The sequence below is a fragment of the Haliotis rufescens genome, unplaced genomic scaffold, assembly GCF_023055435.1.
Source record: "Haliotis rufescens isolate VD_foot unplaced genomic scaffold, xgHalRufe1.0.p SCAF_9, whole genome shotgun sequence".
NCBI lineage: Eukaryota > Metazoa > Mollusca > Gastropoda > Lepetellida > Haliotidae > Haliotis > Haliotis rufescens.
Window position 1 is genome coordinate 26,410,906 of NW_025964383.1, and position 21,068 is coordinate 26,431,973.

General features: G+C 38.9%; 1 protein-coding gene across 3 annotated transcripts in view; it reads left to right on the forward strand.

The window, feature by feature from the left end:
• LOC124129719 (C-type mannose receptor 2-like) overlaps positions 1 to 21,068 on the forward strand; it is a 34,358-nt gene that overhangs the window by 4,636 nt on the left and 8,654 nt on the right. For all 3 annotated transcript variants that reach the window (XM_048391411.1, XM_048391412.1, XM_048391413.1), the window contains exons 3-15: positions 2,935 to 3,096; positions 4,456 to 4,563; positions 6,317 to 6,475; positions 7,182 to 7,343; positions 8,703 to 8,810; positions 10,564 to 10,722; positions 11,429 to 11,590; positions 12,950 to 13,057; positions 14,811 to 14,969; positions 15,590 to 15,751; positions 17,111 to 17,218; positions 18,973 to 19,131; positions 19,838 to 19,999. In XM_048391411.1, coding sequence (XP_048247368.1) covers positions 2,935 to 3,096; positions 4,456 to 4,563; positions 6,317 to 6,475; positions 7,182 to 7,343; positions 8,703 to 8,810; positions 10,564 to 10,722; positions 11,429 to 11,590; positions 12,950 to 13,057; positions 14,811 to 14,969; positions 15,590 to 15,751; positions 17,111 to 17,218; positions 18,973 to 19,131; positions 19,838 to 19,999 — 1,878 coding nt within the window. The remainder of the gene's footprint in view (positions 1 to 2,934; positions 3,097 to 4,455; positions 4,564 to 6,316; positions 6,476 to 7,181; positions 7,344 to 8,702; positions 8,811 to 10,563; positions 10,723 to 11,428; positions 11,591 to 12,949; positions 13,058 to 14,810; positions 14,970 to 15,589; positions 15,752 to 17,110; positions 17,219 to 18,972; positions 19,132 to 19,837; positions 20,000 to 21,068) is intronic.

The following is a 21,068-nucleotide window of genomic DNA, read 5'->3' on the forward strand; positions in this document are numbered from 1 at the left end:
GATCCAAAGGGAGATAACCACACACTTTCCTTGCACAAAGGTATTTCCTCAGACACTGCACTGGGCAAGGAGAAAGTTACGCCACGGCGGAAGGGATCTGTCATGGAAGCTTTGAGGTTCAAGATGCAGCGTTGTCTGTGCAAATCAAGGTTTATATCTTGCACACACAGGTTGATTTCCGGTTCGAAAGCAGCTATACAAGTGAATATTATTTTCACCACAGCTTAAGAATCCGAAGAATTCATGTAAGGTCATAGAAAGCACCAAATACTCCTGACCTCAGCAGTTTAATGAGCTAACTCGGGATACTGTGATTGGTTGTCGAGTTTTGGTAGAAGGTGACAAAACTCGTTTGTATCCTCGAAGTAGAGTCTGTAAGCCTTTCATAGAATTCTGGTTGAAGAAGGTCTCCCCTAAAGAATAGCTACTACAGAGATTGCAACTCCAAGAATCTTACCGAGGGTTTCTTGGGCAGTTTCTCGACTTCTGACTAACGCTGCGAAAACCATCAAATCCCACACTTGTTGCTGCATCAGTAAGGACATCTCTGCCAAAAACAGAGTCGAATGTACGATTCTGACCATATCATGAGCAAGTGTTTATGAGAGTGTTCGCGAAAAGGTGAGCGTATCCTGCCCCATCGGTAGCATCCGTCACAAACACACACAAAGGCAAGTCAATTGTCCACCTGAAAAAAACACGGCAACATATGGTACAAGTCAACATAGGGAATTGCATCGGACATAAGTTGTGTCACTGATGCATCACATTTGGAAGTGTTCTCCACATGTCTACCATAAGACGTTTGGAAAGTTTGACTGAGGTGCCAATGTTGTTGGGAACTGTAGGGGCGTGTGTCCGTCATGTGAGTGACGCTGTCGAAGATATGGCAAGATTAAGCCTTCTTGGCGGGGGTGCACAAGTCGTGTCTCGATGACCCCAGTTAATGGGAGTAGGGGGGTCGACGTATGCCGCCACTCTTGCGGCAAAACTTTTGTAATAGTCGTAGTGGCTGATGCCTCCATATTCTGGCGCCTGATAGTGAGTGAGTGAGTGAGTGAGTGAGTGAGTATGGTTTTACGCCGCTTTTAGCAATATTCCAGCAACATCACGGCTGGGGACACCAAAATAGGCTTCACAAATTGTACCCATGTCGGAAATCGAACCCGGGTCTTCGGCGTGACGAGCGAACGCTTTAACCACTAGGCTGCCTGATCGCCCCGTCTGACAATGAAAGTACATGTGCAATGTTAGTGATTGATGTGGCAAACACATTTCCGAAAATATCAAGCTCCCAAACACAACACTGTGACAGTCATGAAGCACGTGCCCTCGGACAGCACGTGCAAGGAGTGATATGCCAGATTTACCAATGTCACTTACCATAGACACTTTTTTGAACACATTTCACCATTAAGAAAGCAACAGCATGGATCATGCGACGTTTGCAACATACTGGACGTTTTCGTGCTATAGGCATGTTGCAGGTGGGCACACGTCAGAAGATTGTTGCCCAAACGGTGCATGTGTATCAATCTGTCATCAGCACATTGGAGGCCGATACCAACAAACACGTAACGTCGATGATTTGACGCCACTCTGGATGCCCAAGGGAAGCAACTCCAGCCCCGGGCAGATCAGTCAGAACGATGGTATTAAGTAATCAGGTGTAAACTCCTACTGAGAGAAGGGACCGGCTGCACAGGCAACTAGTGTGAGACTACATGCCGAGACGAAGTCGTTAGCACAGATGGCATTTGCATGCACAACGACCACGTGTCGTCCCGAAACTTACTGCACGTCATTTTATGTAGAGGCTTCAGTGGTGAACGTTTTGGGGTGGGTCCATAACGGTGTGAAGTTGAGTGAGTGAGTGAGTGAGTATGGTTTTACGCCGCTTTTAGTAATATTCCAGCAATATCACGGGCTTCACACATTGTACCCATGTCGGGAATCGAACCCGCGGGTTTTCGGCGTGACGAGCGAACGCTTTAACCACAAGGTTACCCGACCGCCCCAGTTTTACAAAGAACGAGCTGAACGTATTGTTTCGGAATACATTGTTTGTTTTCAGGACATCGAAAACCCAAAACACGAATATGTTCTGGAACAAATTATATACATATTCCGAACTTCACAATACACGGTCATTATGATCGCCTGTAAATGTCTACGATACTACCGATGTCTGATGTTTCTATGTGACATTAAGTTAGGTTGGCCGGAAGTACTGGATCACATGTTATATGATGTTGTTGTTTGTTTGTTTGTTTGTTTAACGTCGCACTCGGCAATATTCCAGCTATATGATGTAGAGGGGCAATTGAAAAGGGCGTCCCATGACTACCGTAATGAACCAGTTACAAAACATGTTACCGTATTAGACGTAATAAGCGCCCAGAGCGATCTCAAAATTAGAAATAGGGGGCTCTTATTAGAATATTATTTTGGTGAAAAAAAAAGAGTTGAAAGATAAATTTCGTGGTTTATGCTGACAGCCTGAAATATTTATATACGACAGATATATTTTTCCAGAATTTAATTGCCCATAATTCAATGTGCAGATTACACACGAGTGCATTTTATACACGAATAAATAGGTATTGTGTACATTGATCAATCGGAAGGGGTGCTAATTGGGATTGTTCACGTCGAATACGGTATATCTCTTCAGTATATCAGGGTCTGAATTTTATCATGAACATGCCACTCTGTAGCCAAAAGCAACTGTGTTTCGTCTAAAACGAAGGCACGATTTTAAACAATGGCTAGGTAACAAGGATCTGTATTGTGTGCAGGGCTGAAATAATTTCCACGTGCTTTCTTAGTTCTGTTGAAACCTTAAGTACATTACTGCGTTCCAACGTTGAATAGATAACGGTGCTGTTTGCTCTATCTGCCACTATACTTGATTTGAAATTCTTTGTTTTACAGTCAGTTCTTATTCGGGGAACTGGGCGAGTTTCGACGTCAGAGGAGGCTGGTATTTGTACAATGATTCCAGGCTGTTTTGGGATGATGCCAGAGCAAGTTGTCTGTCGATTGGAGCCGATCTCATCAGTATCCACTCCCAGGCTGAAAATGACTTTGTATACGGTAAAAGTGATAACTATCTTTTTCTGTTTTTCTGTGTCAAATACTGAAGATATGTCCAGACATTTTGCATTACTCGAGATATAAAGTTTCATATATAGAGAATCTCACCCGAGTGGCTTTTGATATCAAATATATCAACACGAGTTGATAAAAGTGGGAAACCTCCGAGGCTTGCCGAGGATTTATTTCCACTTTTATCAACGAGTGTTGATATATTTGATATCAAAAGACATGAGGGTGAGATTTTATTTATCATCCAACAGTTTGCAGAAAGTAATAAGCAGTGTCTTCAGTGTAAAAAGTACTGCTAACAGCTTCAGTAGCAGGGCCATTAGTGATGTCATTTGATTGTGACGTCATGGTAACCAATGACGTCACAATGGTCTGCAAAGCATTGTGATGCAATTTCATTGCAGCGATATCTACAGTGTAGATATCGCTTGATCTCTTCCAAGCCAGTTTGGGATGTCTCTAAATGCTGACATTAATGTTGAACGATTTATTTGCCTATCCGTGTGACTACTTGAATTTTGATACGTGTCCTTCATGTGAAACACGGAGATTATGTGGAGGTTGATATGATGGATTATTCATAGCAAACCATATTATACCGACAGATATTCAATACAGGGTATATCCCTCCAGACTGGGCCCACTTGCACAAAGCGATCTTAGCACTAAGACTATTGTAAACCTATGCTGAAGTATGGGAGTTGCGATCAAATGAGCGAAGTGCGTGAATATGCTTTTACGCCGCTTTTAGCAATATGCCAGCAATATCACGGCGGGGGACACCGAAAGCGTTAACCAAGGACCTGAGGAGGAAGACAAGTCAATGTGTACGTGTAAGTTACAGGGGTGTTTGTACAGCAGTGACTTTGCGAACCTTAAGACATTTCTTACACCCTGCAGCAAATGAATCAGTTTTGAGCGAATTGGCCACAATACTGAATGCTGTTAGTGTACTGTTTTGAAGTCAACATTAAACTGAATGCGTCTTCTATCTGAATTGATGTTATTAGAACGTGTAATGTATGTATTTTTCAATCAGTTTCGACCCGTGAAGATCCAGGGTAGAATAGGTCTTCAGCAACCCATAATTGCCGTAAAAGGCGACTATGCTTGTCGTAAGAGGCGACTAACGAAATCGGGTGGTCAGGTTCGCTGACTTGGTCGATGCATGTCATCGTATCCCAGTGCGTGGATCGATGCTCGTGATATCAATCACTGGATTGTCTGGTCCAGACTCGATTATTTACAGACCGCCGACATATAGCTGTACTATTGCTGAGTGCGGCGTTAAACAACAAACCAACCAACCAAATCAATCAGTTCCATGTAACATATGATTGTTTACAGAGAATATTACGAGAAATTGGATTGCAATTGGGGCAACAGACGCTGCAGAAGAGGGTACATTTCTCTGGACTGACGGGTCTCCGATGGATTATACAGACTGGCAAAGTGGTATGTTGACATGTTTGTACCTGCTGTCATTTTGTTGCGGCCACATCATAATTCCGATATAATAATGTTTACATCAGTGTTTATTCCAACTCACTCACTCTGAGTCTTAAGACAGGGGAGGCTGACAACTTGGCAGCAGCGCTTTGGGCCAGTTGCATCTCGCATCGCGAAAATCTCTCGCCACTTTTGATTTCACTTTATATTAATGATCTTGAGCCCTTCTTAACTAAACGAGGAAGTAAAGGTTTTAATTTAGATTACCAAGCAAAACCAATCTTATATATGTTGCGTGCAGTTTATTGTTTTGTTATATACAGATGATGCTGTCTTATTCAGTGAAGACCCTGCAGACCTACAACAATCACTTGACAATATTTTCATAGTTATTGTTCACGATGGAAACTAAATGTCAACTTGTCCAAAACCAAGATAATAGTTGTTGGAACCGGGCCTGCTAGAACCAGCAATCTGAAATACTCATTCACCTTTGGCAATCAAACTATAGAAATTGTTGATAATTATACTCACCTTGGAATAAAGGTTCACAGAAACGGGAGATTTGTAGAAGCCATCAAAATCTTAGTAGAAAATGCAACAAAAGCTATGTTCTCATTAATAAAACAACAGTGACGTAATATTAATTTGCCTTTGGATTATTTAATATCCGCATTTGACACTAATGTACTGTTGTGAAATCTTGGCATTTGAAAACATTAAACTGATCGAAAAGGTTCACTTAAAATTTCTTAAACTGGCAGCAGGTCTTCGAAATGGGACACCAAACTATATGACTTATGGGGAGCTCGGAAGGGAACCCCACTATATCAAAATGTACAAACGTGTTATTCTATTCTGGCCTAAAATAGCAATCTATAATCAAACTCCAAAATAAACAAATATTATTTATAAATGTATCACTCGTAACTACGCTGGCATCTCTGAAAAACGTCCATGGTCAACCTTGTAAAGAAGATATTAAACAACTGTGGACTCCCGTTACCACAACCCATTAATGTGATATATTGAAAGACCAGTTCCTGCAGAATTGGCACAGTTCCATTACTGAGAGTTCTAAAGGTGTGTACTATAAAATGTTTAAAGAAAATATAACCTTTGAAAAATACCTTTATCTGCCTAAAAACGTTTCTCACCCAATCTTACAATTTAGAAACAAAAACCATAACTTACCAATTGAAACTGGTCGCTGGTCTGATATCCCTAGAGTGGAACGTTTGTGCAATCTATGTAGTTCTCCCGCGGTTGGTGACGTGTTTCATTACCTGTTTAGATGTGAAGCTCTTCTCCAGTGGCGGTCTAGGTACATACCTAAAGATCTCTCTGAATGGCCTAATATGTATAAATTTAAAAAAAATGTTTCATCCAGCATTAGAGTAAAAGCTATGAAAAAGTTGTCCAAATTCATCCATACCATCTGTAGATATGTTGAAGCTGTTGTGGGATTCTTGTTACTTTATTTCTATCATATTTCACTGTAACCTTAGATCCCTATATGTATTTGCACAATTCTCCTGTCATTTTGATATTGATATTTTTATTATTTATATGTTTTTATGTACACCGGTTGGTGTCTTGTTTCTGAGAAATATACTGAACGTAACTGATATTGCTCTCACCAAATGTATATTTCAATCAGCATTCCATTATATATAATAGATTATGAAAAGTGTAAGCAAACATAATCTAAATGCTCCTAAATACTAACAATGCTGCAAGATGCCTTCGTTAAAAACAGGTGAACCCAACAATGCTCGCGGTGTGGAAGATTGTGTTTTCATGCAACCGTCTGACAAGGAAAAGGGATGGATTAGGGAACCTTCTGACAAGAGAATGGGATGGAATGACGGTCGATGTAGCTCTGACATGACTGCTGCCTTCATATGCTATCAAGAAGGTAACACTTGCATTATCTTCCGTAAGTACATGTGCAACCAATAAACATCATAAATACCGATCTGGTCACATGGCTATAGATTTTATTTCTTGAAGATATATGCCATAGCCGATATATAGAGAACCCCATTCAGTTATCCTGATTTTAAGTTATCCGTCAGTTAAATTTATGTATTGTTTATACATTTGTTACAAATGTTATATTTGGGATAACACTTTCTCAGTAAAGATTCTCGTTTTTTTTTGTTTTTTGTGTGTGAGTTTTTGTTTTTTTTTTTGGTTTGTTTTTACTTTCTGTATGGCATTGTGTGTTCATGTTTATAGATTTCCATTATTTCCTGACCGTTGATGTCCTACACACAGTTTTAAAACGTCATACATCCTTCCACAAAGCATTTGGAGCGCTAAGGTGGTCGTCAGTAACAAAAGATGTTATTTTCTATTCAGTATATCAGGGTCTGCATTTTATTATGAACATGCCACTCTGTAGCCAAAAGCAACTGTGTTTCATCTAAAACGAAGGCACGATTTTAAACAATGGCTAGGTAACAAGGATCTGTATTGTGTGCAGTGCTGAAATAATTTCCACGTGCTTTCTTAATTCTGTTGAAACCTTAAGTGCATTACTGCGTTCCAACGTTGAATAGATAACGGTGGTGTTTGTTCTATCTACCACTATACTTGATTTGAAATTCTTTGTTTTACAGTCAGTTCTTATTCGGGGAACTGGGCGAGTTTCGACGTCAGAGGAGGCTGGTATTTGTACAATGATTCCAGGCTGTTTTGGGATGATGCCAGAGCAAGTTGTCTGTCGATTGGAGCCGATCTCATCAGTATCCACTCCCAGGCTGAAAATGACTTTGTATACGGTAAAAGTGATAACTATCTTTTTCTGTTTTTCTGTGTCAAATACTGAAGATATGTCCAGACATTTTGAATTACTCGAGATATAAAGTTTCATATATAGAGAATCTCACCCGAGTGGCTTTTGATATCAAATATATCAACACGAGTTGATAAAGGTGGGAAACCTCCGAGGCTTGCCGAGGATTTATTTCCACTTTTATCAACGAGTGTTGATATATTTGATATCAAAAGACATGAGGGTGAGATTTTATTTATCATCCAACAGTTTGCAGAAAGTAATAAGCAGTGTCTTCAGTGTAAAAAGTACTGCTAACAGCTTCAGTAGCAGGGCCATTAGTGATGTCATTTGATTGTGACGTCATGGTAACCAATGACGTCACAATGGTCTGCAAAGCATTGTGATGCAATTTCATTGCAGCGATATCTACAGTGTAGATATCGCTTGATCTCTTCCAAGCCAGTTTGGGATGTCTCTAAATGCTGACATTAATGTTGAACGATTTATTTGCCTATCCGTGTGACTACTTGAATTTTGATACGTGTCCTTCATGTGAAACACGGAGATTATGTGGAGGTTGATATGATGGATTATTCATAGCAAACCATATTATACCGACAGATATTCAATACAGGGTATATCCCTCCAGACTGGGCCCACTTGCACAAAGCGATCTTAGCACTAAGACTATTGTAAACCTATGCTGAAGTATGGGAGTTGCGATCAAATGAGCGAAGTGAGTGAATATGCTTTTACGCCGCTTTTAGCAATATGCCAGCAATATCACGGCGGGGGACACCGAAAGCGTTAACCAAGGACCTGAGGAGGAAGACAAGTCAATGTGTACGTGTAAGTTACAGGGGTGTTTGTACAGCAGTGACTTTGCGAACCTTAAGACATTTCTTACACCCTGCAGCAAATGAATCAGTTTTGAGCGAATTGGCCACAATACTGAATGCTGTTAGTGTACTGTTTTGAAGTCAACATTAAACTGAATGCGTCTTCTATCTGAATTGATGTTATTAGAACGTGTAATGTATGTATTTTTCAATCAGTTTCGACCCGTGAAGATCCAGGGTAGAATAGGTCTTCAGCAACCCATAATTGCCGTAAAAGGCGACTATGCTTGTCGTAAGAGGCGACTAACGAAATCGGGTGGTCAGGTTCGCTGACTTGGTCGATGCATGTCATCGTATCCCAGTGCGTGGATCGATGCTCATGATATCAATCACTGGATTGTCTGGTCCAGACTCGATTATTTACAGACCGCCGACATATAGCTGTACTATTGCTGAGTGCGGCGTTAAACAACAAACCAACCAACCAAATCAATCAGTTTCATGTAACATATGATTGTTTACAGAGAATATTACGAGAAATTGGATTGCAATTGGGGCAACAGACGCTGCAGAAGAGGGTACGTTTCTCTGGACTGACGGGTCTCCGATGGATTATACAGACTGGCAAAGTGGTATGTTGACATGTTTGTACCTGCTGTCATTTTGTTGCGGCCACATCATAATTCCGATATAATAATGTTTACATCAGTGTTTATTCCAACTCACTCACTCTGAGTCTTAAGACAGGGGAGGCTGACAACTTGGCAGCAGCGCTTTGGGCCAGTTGCATCTCGCATCGCGAAAATCTCTCGCCACTTTTGATTTCACTTTATATTAATGATCTTGAGCCCTTCTTAACTAAACGAGGAAGTAAAGGTTTTAATTTAGATTACCAAGCAAAACCAATCTTATATATGTTGCGTGCAGTTTATTGTTTTGTTATATACAGATGATGCTGTCTTATTCAGTGAAGACCCTGCAGACCTACAACAATCACTTGACAATATTTTCATAGTTATTGTTCACGATGGAAACTAAATGTCAACTTGTCCAAAACCAAGATAATAGTTGTTGGAACCGGGCCTGCTAGAACCAGCAATCTGAAATACTCATTCACCTTTGGCAATCAAACTATAGAAATTGTTGATAATTATACTCACCTTGGAATAAAGGTTCACAGAAACGGGAGATTTGTAGAAGCCATCAAAATCTTAGTAGAAAATGCAACAAAAGCTATGTTCTCATTAATAAAACAACAGTGACGTAATATTAATTTGCCTTTGGATTATTTAATATCCGCATTTGACACTAATGTACTGTTGTGAAATCTTGGCATTTGAAAACATTAAACTGATCGAAAAGGTTCACTTAAAATTTCTTAAACTGGCAGCAGGTCTTCGAAATGGGACACCAAACTATATGACTTATGGGGAGCTCGGAAGGGAACCCCACTATATCAAAATGTACAAACGTGTTATTCTATTCTGGCCTAAAATAGCAATCTATAATCAAACTCCAAAATAAACAAATATTATTTATAAATGTATCACTCGTAACTACGCTGGCATCTCTGAAAAACGTCCATGGTCAACCTTGTAAAGAAGATATTAAACAACTGTGGACTCCCGTTACCACAACCCATTAATGTGATATATTGAAAGACCAGTTCCTGCAGAATTGGCACAGTTCCATTACTGAGAGTTCTAAAGGTGTGTACTATAAAATGTTTAAAGAAAATATAACCTTTGAAAAATACCTTTATCTGCCTAAAAACGTTTCTCACCCAATCTTACAATTTAGAAACAAAAACCATAACTTACCAATTGAAACTGGTCGCTGGTCTGATATCCCTAGAGTGGAACGTTTGTGCAATCTATGTAGTTCTCCCGCGGTTGGTGACGTGTTTCATTACCTGTTTAGATGTGAAGCTCTTCTCCAGTGGCGGTCTAGGTACATACCTAAAGATCTCTCTGAATGGCCTAATATGTATAAATTTAAAAAAAATGTTTCATCCAGCATTAGAGTAAAAGCTATGAAAAAGTTGTCCAAATTCATCCATACCATCTGTAGATATGTTGAAGCTGTTGTGGGATTCTTGTTACTTTATTTCTATCATATTTCACTGTAACCTTAGATCCCTATATGTATTTGCACAATTCTCCTGTCATTTTGATATTGATATTTTTATTATTTATATGTTTTTATGTACACCGGTTGGTGTCTTGTTTCTGAGAAATATACTGAACGTAACTGATATTGCTCTCACCAAATGTATATTTCAATCAGCATTCCATTATATATAATAGATTATGAAAAGTGTAAGCAAACATAATCTAAATGCTCCTAAATACTAACAATGCTGCAAGATGCCTTCGTTAAAAACAGGTGAACCCAACAATGCTCGCGGTGTGGAAGATTGTGTTTTCATGCAACCGTCTGACAAGGAAAAGGGATGGATTAGGGAACCTTCTGACAAGAGAATGGGATGGAATGACGGTCGATGTAGCTCTGACATGACTGCTGCCTTCATATGCTATCAAGAAGGTAACACTTGCATTATCTTCCGTAAGTACATGTGCAACCAATAAACATCATAAATACCGATCTGGTCACATGGCTATAGATTTTATTTCTTGAAGATATATGCCATAGCCGATATATAGAGAACCCCATTCAGTTATCCTGATTTTAAGTTATCCGTCAGTTAAATTTATGTATTGTTTATACATTTGTTACAAATGTTATATTTGGGATAACACTTTCTCAGTAAAGATTCTCGTTTTTTTTTGTTTTTTGTGTGTGAGTTTTTGTTTTGTTTTTTGGTTTGTTTTTACTTTCTGTATGGCATTGTGTGTTCATGTTTATAGATTTCCATTATTTCCTGACCGTTGATGTCCTACACACAGTTTTAAAACGTCATACATCCTTCCACAAAGCATTTGGAGCGCTAAGGTGGTCGTCAGTAACAAAAGATGTTATTTTCTATTCAGTATATCAGGGTCTGCATTTTATTATGAACATGCCACTCTGTAGCCAAAAGCAACTGTGTTTCATCTAAAACGAAGGCACGATTTTAAACAATGGCTAGGTAACAAGGATCTGTATTGTGTGCAGTGCTGAAATAATTTCCACGTGCTTTCTTAATTCTGTTGAAACCTTAAGTGCATTACTGCGTTCCAACGTTGAATAGATAACGGTGGTGTTTGTTCTATCTACCACTATACTTGATTTGAAATTCTTTGTTTTACAGTCAGTTCTTATTCGGGGAACTGGGCGAGTTTCGACGTCAGAGGAGGCTGGTATTTGTACAATGATTCCAGGCTGTTTTGGGATGATGCCAGAGCAAGTTGTCTGTCGATTGGAGCCGATCTCATCAGTATCCACTCCCAGGCTGAAAATGACTTTGTATACGGTAAAAGTGATAACTATCTTTTTCTGTTTTTCTGTGTCAAATACTGAAGATATGTCCAGACATTTTGAATTACTCGAGATATAAAGTTTCATATATAGAGAATCTCACCCGAGTGGCTTTTGATATCAAATATATCAACACGAGTTGATAAAGGTGGGAAACCTCCGAGGCTTGCCGAGGATTTATTTCCACTTTTATCAACGAGTGTTGATATATTTGATATCAAAAGACATGAGGGTGAGATTTTATTTATCATCCAACAGTTTGCAGAAAGTAATAAGCAGTGTCTTCAGTGTAAAAAGTACTGCTAACAGCTTCAGTAGCAGGGCCATTAGTGATGTCATTTGATTGTGACGTCATGGTAACCAATGACGTCACAATGGTCTGCAAAGCATTGTGATGCAATTTCATTGCAGCGATATCTACAGTGTAGATATCGCTTGATCTCTTCCAAGCCAGTTTGGGATGTCTCTAAATGCTGACATTAATGTTGAACGATTTATTTGCCTATCCGTGTGACTACTTGAATTTTGATACGTGTCCTTCATGTGAAACACGGAGATTATGTGGAGGTTGATATGATGGATTATTCATAGCAAACCATATTATACCGACAGATATTCAATACAGGGTATATCCCTCCAGACTGGGCCCACTTGCACAAAGCGATCTTAGCACTAAGACTATTGTAAACCTATGCTGAAGTATGGGAGTTGCGATCAAATGAGCGAAGTGAGTGAATATGCTTTTACGCCGCTTTTAGCAATATGCCAGCAATATCACGGCGGGGGACACCGAAAGCGTTAACCAAGGACCTGAGGAGGAAGACAAGTCAATGTGTACGTGTAAGTTACAGGGGTGTTTGTACAGCAGTGACTTTGCGAACCTTAAGACATTTCTTACACCCTGCAGCAAATGAATCAGTTTTGAGCGAATTGGCCACAATACTGAATGCTGTTAGTGTACTGTTTTGAAGTCAACATTAAACTGAATGCGTCTTCTATCTGAATTGATGTTATTAGAACGTGTAATGTATGTATTTTTCAATCAGTTTCGACCCGTGAAGATCCAGGGTAGAATAGGTCTTCAGCAACCCATAATTGCCGTAAAAGGCGACTATGCTTGTCGTAAGAGGCGACTAACGAAATCGGGTGGTCAGGTTCGCTGACTTGGTCGATGCATGTCATCGTATCCCAGTGCGTGGATCGATGCTCGTGATATCAATCACTGGATTGTCTGGTCCAGACTCGATTATTTACAGACCGCCGACATATAGCTGTACTATTGCTGAGTGCGGCGTTAAACAACAAACCAACCAACCAAATCAATCAGTTTCATGTAACATATGATTGTTTACAGAGAATATTACGAGAAATTGGATTGCAATTGGGGCAACAGACGCTGCAGAAGAGGGTACGTTTCTCTGGACTGACGGGTCTCCGATGGATTATACAGACTGGCAAAGTGGTATGTTGACATGTTTGTACCTGCTGTCATTTTGTTGCGGCCACATCATAATTCCGATATAATAATGTTTACATCAGTGTTTATTCCAACTCACTCACTCTGAGTCTTAAGACAGGGGAGGCTGACAACTTGGCAGCAGCGCTTTGGGCCAGTTGCATCTCGCATCGCGAAAATCTCTCGCCACTTTTGATTTCACTTTATATTAATGATCTTGAGCCCTTCTTAACTAAACGAGGAAGTAAAGGTTTTAATTTAGATTACCAAGCAAAACCAATCTTATATATGTTGCGTGCAGTTTATTGTTTTGTTATATACAGATGATGCTGTCTTATTCAGTGAAGACCCTGCAGACCTACAACAATCACTTGACAATATTTTCATAGTTATTGTTCACGATGGAAACTAAATGTCAACTTGTCCAAAACCAAGATAATAGTTGTTGGAACCGGGCCTGCTAGAACCAGCAATCTGAAATACTCATTCACCTTTGGCAATCAAACTATAGAAATTGTTGATAATTATACTCACCTTGGAATAAAGGTTCACAGAAACGGGAGATTTGTAGAAGCCATCAAAATCTTAGTAGAAAATGCAACAAAAGCTATGTTCTCATTAATAAAACAACAGTGACGTAATATTAATTTGCCTTTGGATTATTTAATATCCGCATTTGACACTAATGTACTGTTGTGAAATCTTGGCATTTGAAAACATTAAACTGATCGAAAAGGTTCACTTAAAATTTCTTAAACTGGCAGCAGGTCTTCGAAATGGGACACCAAACTATATGACTTATGGGGAGCTCGGAAGGGAACCCCACTATATCAAAATGTACAAACGTGTTATTCTATTCTGGCCTAAAATAGCAATCTATAATCAAACTCCAAAATAAACAAATATTATTTATAAATGTATCACTCGTAACTACGCTGGCATCTCTGAAAAACGTCCATGGTCAACCTTGTAAAGAAGATATTAAACAACTGTGGACTCCCGTTACCACAACCCATTAATGTGATATATTGAAAGACCAGTTCCTGCAGAATTGGCACAGTTCCATTACTGAGAGTTCTAAAGGTGTGTACTATAAAATGTTTAAAGAAAATATAACCTTTGAAAAATACCTTTATCTGCCTAAAAACGTTTCTCACCCAATCTTACAATTTAGAAACAAAAACCATAACTTACCAATTGAAACTGGTCGCTGGTCTGATATCCCTAGAGTGGAACGTTTGTGCAATCTATGTAGTTCTCCCGCGGTTGGTGACGTGTTTCATTACCTGTTTAGATGTGAAGCTCTTCTCCAGTGGCGGTCTAGGTACATACCTAAAGATCTCTCTGAATGGCCTAATATGTATAAATTTAAAAAAAATGTTTCATCCAGCATTAGAGTAAAAGCTATGAAAAAGTTGTCCAAATTCATCCATACCATCTGTAGATATGTTGAAGCTGTTGTGGGATTCTTGTTACTTTATTTCTATCATATTTCACTGTAACCTTAGATCCCTATATGTATTTGCACAATTCTCCTGTCATTTTGATATTGATATTTTTATTATTTATATGTTTTTATGTACACCGGTTGGTGTCTTGTTTCTGAGAAATATACTGAACGTAACTGATATTGCTCTCACCAAATGTATATTTCAATCAGCATTCCATTATATATAATAGATTATGAAAAGTGTAAGCAAACATAATCTAAATGCTCCTAAATACTAACAATGCTGCAAGATGCCTTCGTTAAAAACAGGTGAACCCAACAATGCTCGCGGTGTGGAAGATTGTGTTTTCATGCAACCGTCTGACAAGGAAAAGGGATGGATTAGGGAACCTTCTGACAAGAGAATGGGATGGAATGACGGTCGATGTAGCTCTGACATGACTGCTGCCTTCATATGCTATCAAGAAGGTAACACTTGCATTATCTTCCGTAAGTACATGTGCAACCAATAAACATCATAAATACCGATCTGGTCTCGTCAGTTAAATTTATGTATTGTTTATACATTTGTTACAAATGTTATATTTGGGATAACACTTTCTCAGTAAAGATTCTCGTTTTTTTGGGTTTTTTGTGTGTGAGTTTTTGTTTTGTTTTTTGGTTTGTTTTTACTTTCTGTATGGCATTGTGTGTTCATGTTTATAGATTTCCATTATTTCCTGACCGTTGATGTCCTACACACAGTTTTAAAACGTCATACATCCTTCCACAAAGCATTTGGAGCGCTAAGGTGGTCGTCAGTAACAAAAGATGTTATTTTCTATTCAGTATATCAGGGTCTGCATTTTATTATGAACATGCCACTCTGTAGCCAAAAGCAACTGTGTTTCATCTAAAACGAAGGCACGATTTTAAACAATGGCTAGGTAACAAGGATCTGTATTGTGTGCAGTGCTGAAATAATTTCCACGTGCTTTCTTAATTCTGTTGAAACCTTAAGTGCATTACTGCGTTCCAACGTTGAATAGATAACGGTGGTGTTTGTTCTATCTACCACTATACTTGATTTGAAATTCTTTGTTTTACAGTCAGTTCTTATTCGGGGAACTGGGCGAGTTTCGACGTCAGAGGAGGCTGGTATTTGTACAATGATTCCAGGCTGTTTTGGGATGATGCCAGAGCAAGTTGTCTGTCGATTGGAGCCGATCTCATCAGTATCCACTCCCAGGCTGAAAATGACTTTGTATACGGTAAAAGTGATAACTATCTTTTTCTGTTTTTCTGTGTCAAATACTGAAGATATGTCCAGACATTTTGAATTACTCGAGATATAAAGTTTCATATATAGAGAATCTCACCCGAGTGGCTTTTGATATCAAATATATCAACACGAGTTGATAAAGGTGGGAAACCTCCGAGGCTTGCCGAGGATTTATTTCCACTTTTATCAACGAGTGTTGATATATTTGATATCAAAAGACATGAGGGTGAGATTTTATTTATCATCCAACAGTTTGCAGAAAGTAATAAGCAGTGTCTTCAGTGTAAAAAGTACTGCTAACAGCTTCAGTAGCAGGGCCATTAGTGATGTCATTTGATTGTGACGTCATGGTAACCAATGACGTCACAATGGTCTGCAAAGCATTGTGATGCAATTTCATTGCAGCGATATCTACAGTGTAGATATCGCTTGATCTCTTCCAAGCCAGTTTGGGATGTCTCTAAATGCTGACATTAATGTTGAACGATTTATTTGCCTATCCGTGTGACTACTTGAATTTTGATACGTGTCCTTCATGTGAAACACGGAGATTATGTGGAGGTTGATATGATGGATTATTCATAGCAAACCATATTATACCGACAGATATTCAATACAGGGTATATCCCTCCAGACTGGGCCCACTTGCACAAAGCGATCTTAGCACTAAGACTATTGTAAACCTATGCTGAAGTATGGGAGTTGCGATCAAATGAGCGAAGTGAGTGAATATGCTTTTACGCCGCTTTTAGCAATATGCCAGCAATATCACGGCGGGGGACACCGAAAGCGTTAACCAAGGACCTGAGGAGGAAGACAAGTCAATGTGTACGTGTAAGTTACAGGGGTGTTTGTACAGCAGTGACTTTGCGAACCTTAAGACATTTCTTACACCCTGCAGCAAATGAATCAGTTTTGAGCGAATTGGCCACAATACTGAATGCTGTTAGTGTACTGTTTTGAAGTCAACATTAAACTGAATGCGTCTTCTATCTGAATTGATGTTATTAGAACGTGTAATGTATGTATTTTTCAATCAGTTTCGACCCGTGAAGATCCAGGGTAGAATAGGTCTTCAGCAACCCATAATTGCCGTAAAAGGCGACTATGCTTGTCGTAAGAGGCGACTAACGAAATCGGGTGGTCAGGTTCCCTGACTTGGTCGATGCATGTCATCGTATCCCAGTGCGTGGATCGATGCTCATGATATCAATCACTGGATTGTCTGGTCCAGACTCGATTATTTACAGACCGCCGACATATAGCTGTACTATTGCTGAGTGCGGCGTTAAACAACAAACCAACCAACCAAATCAATCAGTTTCATGTAACATATGATTGTTTACAGAGAATATTACGAGAAATTGGATTGCAATTGGGGCAACAGACGCTGCAGAAGAGGGTACGTTTCTCTGGACTGACGGGTCTCCGATGGATTATACAGACTGGCAAAGTGGTATGTTGACATGTTTGTACCTGCTGTCATTTTGTTGCGGCCACATCATAATTCCGATATAATAATGTTTACATCAGTGTTTATTCCAACTCACTCACTCTGAGTCTTAAGACAGGGGAGGCTGACAACTTGGCAGCAGCGCTTTGGGCCAGTTGCATCTCGCATCGCGAAAATCTCTCGCCACTTTTGATTTCACTTTATATTAATGATCTTGAGCCCTTCTTAACTAAACGAGGAAGTAAAGGTTTTAATTTAGATTACCAAGCAAAACCAATCTTATATATGTTGCGTGCAGTTTATTGTTTTGTTATATACAGATGATGATGTCTTATTCAGTGAAGACCCTGCAGACCTACAACAATCACTTGACAATATTTTCATAGTTATTGTTCACGATGGAAACTAAATGTCAACTTGTCCAAAACCAAGATAATAGTTGTTGGAACCGGGCCTGCTAGAACCAGCAATCTGAAATACTCATTCACCTTTGGCAATCAAACTATAGAAATTGTTGATAATTATACTCACCTTGGAATAAAGGTTCACAGAAACGGGAGATTTGTAGAAGCCATCAAAATCTTAGTAGAAAATGCAACAAAAGCTATGTTCTCATTAATAAAACAACAGTGACGTAATATTAATTTGCCTTTGGATTATTTAATATCCGCATTTGACACTAATGTACTGTTGTGAAATCTTGGCATTTGAAAACATTAAACTGATCGAAAAGGTTCACTTAAAATTTCTTAAACTGGCAGCAGGTCTTCGAAATGGGACACCAAACTATATGACTTATGGGGAGCTCGGAAGGGAACCCCACTATATCAAAATGTACAAACGTGTTATTCTATTCTGGCCTAAAATAGCAATCTATAATCAAACTCCAAAATAAACAAATATTATTTATAAATGTATCACTCGTAACTACGCTGGCATCTCTGAAAAACGTCCATGGTCAACCTTGTAAAGAAGATATTAAACAACTGTGGACTCCCGTTACCACAACCCATTAATGTGATATATTGAAAGACCAGTTCCTGCAGAATTGGCACAGTTCCATTACTGAGAGTTCTAAAGGTGTGTACTATAAAATGTTTAAAGAAAATATAACCTTTGAAAAATACCTTTATCTGCCTAAAAACGTTTCTCACCCAATCTTACAATTTAGAAACAAAAACCATAACTTACCAATTGAAACTGGTCGCTGGTCTGATATCCCTAGAGTGGAACGTTTGTGCAATCTATGTAGTTCTCCCGCGGTTGGTGACGTGTTTCATTACCTGTTTAGATGTGAAGCTCTTCTCCAGTGGCGGTCTAGGTACATACCTAAAGATCTCTCTGAATGGCCTAATATGTATAAATTTAAAAAAAAATGTTTCATCCAGCATTAGAGTAAAAGCTATGAAAAAGTTGTCCAAATTCATCCATACCATCTGTAGATATGTTGAAGCTGTTGTGGGATTCTTGTTACTTTATTTCTATCATATTTCACTGTAACCTTAGATCCCTATATGTATTTGCACAATTCTCCTGTCATTTTGATATTGATATTTTTATTATTTATATGTTTTTATGTACACCGGTTGGTGTCTTGTTTCTGAGAAATATACTGAACGTAACTGATATTGCTCTCACCAAATGTATATTTCAATCAGCATTCCATTATATATAATAGATTATGAAAAGTGTAAGCAAACATAATCTAAATGCTCCTAAATACTAACAATGCTGCAAGATGCCTTCGTTAAAAACAGGTGAACCCAACAATGCTCGCGGTGTGGAAGATTGTGTTTTCATGCAACCGTCTGACAAGGAAAAGGGATGGATTAGGGAACCTTCTGACAAGAGAATGGGATGGAATGACGGTCCATGTAGCTCTGACATGACTGCTGCCTTCATATGCTATCAAGAAGGTAACACTTGCATTATCTTCCGTAAGTACATGTGCAACCAATAAACATCATAAATACCGATCTGGTCACATGGCTATAGCTTTTATTTCTTGAAGATATATGCCATAGCCGATATATAGAGAACCCCATTCAGTTATCCTGATTTTAAGTTATCCGTCAGTTAAATTTATGTATTGTTTATACATTTGTTACAAATGTTATATTTGGGATAACACTTTCTCAGTAAAGATTCTCGTTTTTTTTTGTTTTTTGTGTGTGAGTTTTTGTTTTGTTTTTTGGTTTGTTTTTACTTTCTGTATGGCATTGTGTGTTCATGTTTATAGATTTCCATTATTTCCTGACCGTTGATGTCCTACACACAGTTTTAAAACGTCATACATCCTTCCACAAAGCATTTGGAGCGCTAAGGTGGTCGTCAGTAACAAAAGATGTTATTTTCTATTCAGTATATCAGGGTCTGCATTTTATTATGAACATGCCACTCTGTAGCCAAAAGCAACTGTGTTTCATCTAAAACGAAGGCACGATTTTAAACAATGGCTAGGTAACAAGGATCTGTATTGTGTGCAGTGCTGAAATAATTTCCACGTGCTTTCTTAATTCTGTTGAAACCTTAAGTGCATTACTGCGTTCCAACGTTGAATAGATAACGGTGGTGTTTGTTCTATCTACCACTATACTTGATTTGAAATTCTTTGTTTTACAGTCAGTTCTTATTCGGGGAACTGGGCGAGTTTCGACGTCAGAGGAGGCTGGTATTTGTACAATGATTCCAGGCTGTTTTGGGATGATGCCAGAGCAAGTTGTCTGTCGATTGGAGCCGATCTCATCAGTATCCACTCCCAGGCTGAAAATGACTTTGTATACGGTAAAAGTGATAACTATCTTTTTCTGTTTTTCTGTGTCAAATACTGAAGATATGTCCAGACATTTTGAATTACTCGAGATATAAAGTTTCATATATAGAGAATCTCACCCGAGTGGCTTTTGATATCAAATATATCAACACGAGTTGATAAAGGTGGGAAACCTCCGAGGCTTGCCGAGGATTTATTTCCACTTTTATCAACGAGTGTTGATATATTTGATATCAAAAGACATGAGGGTGAGATTTTATTTATCATCCAACAGTTTGCAGAAAGTAATAAGCAGTGTCTTCAGTGTAAAAAGTACTGCTAACAGCTTCAGTAGCAGGGCCATTAGTGATGTCATTTGATTGTGACGTCATGGTAACCAATGACGTCACAATGGTCTGCAAAGCATTGTGATGCAATTTCATTGCAGCGATATCTACAGTGTAGATATCGCTTGATCTCTTCCAAGCCAGTTTGGGATGTCTCTAAATGCTGACATTAATGTTGAACGATTTATTTGCCTATCCGTGTGACTACTTGAATTTTGATACGTGTCCTTCATGTGAAACACGGAGATTATGTGGAGGTTGATATGATGGATTATTCATAGCAAACCATATTATACCGACAGATATTCAATACAGGGTATATCCCTCCAGACTGGGCCCACTTGCACAAAGCGATCTTAGCACTAAGACTATTGTAAACCTATGCTGAAGTATGGGAGTTGCGATCAAATGAGCGAAGTGAGTGAATATGCTTTTACGCCGCTTTTAGCAATATGCCAGCAATATCACGGCGGGGGACACCGAAAGCGTTAACCAAGGACCTGAGGAGGAAGACAAGTCAATGTGTACGTGTAAGTTACAGGGGTGTTTGTACAGCAGTGACTTTGCGAACCTTAAGACATTTCTTACACCCTGCAGCAAATGAATCAGTTTTGAGCGAATTGGCCACAATACTAAATGCTGTTAGTGTACTGTTTTGAAGTCAACATTAAACTGAATGCGTCTTCTATCTGAATTGATGTTATTAGAACGTGTAATGTATGTATTTTTCAATCAGTTTCGACCCGTGAAGATC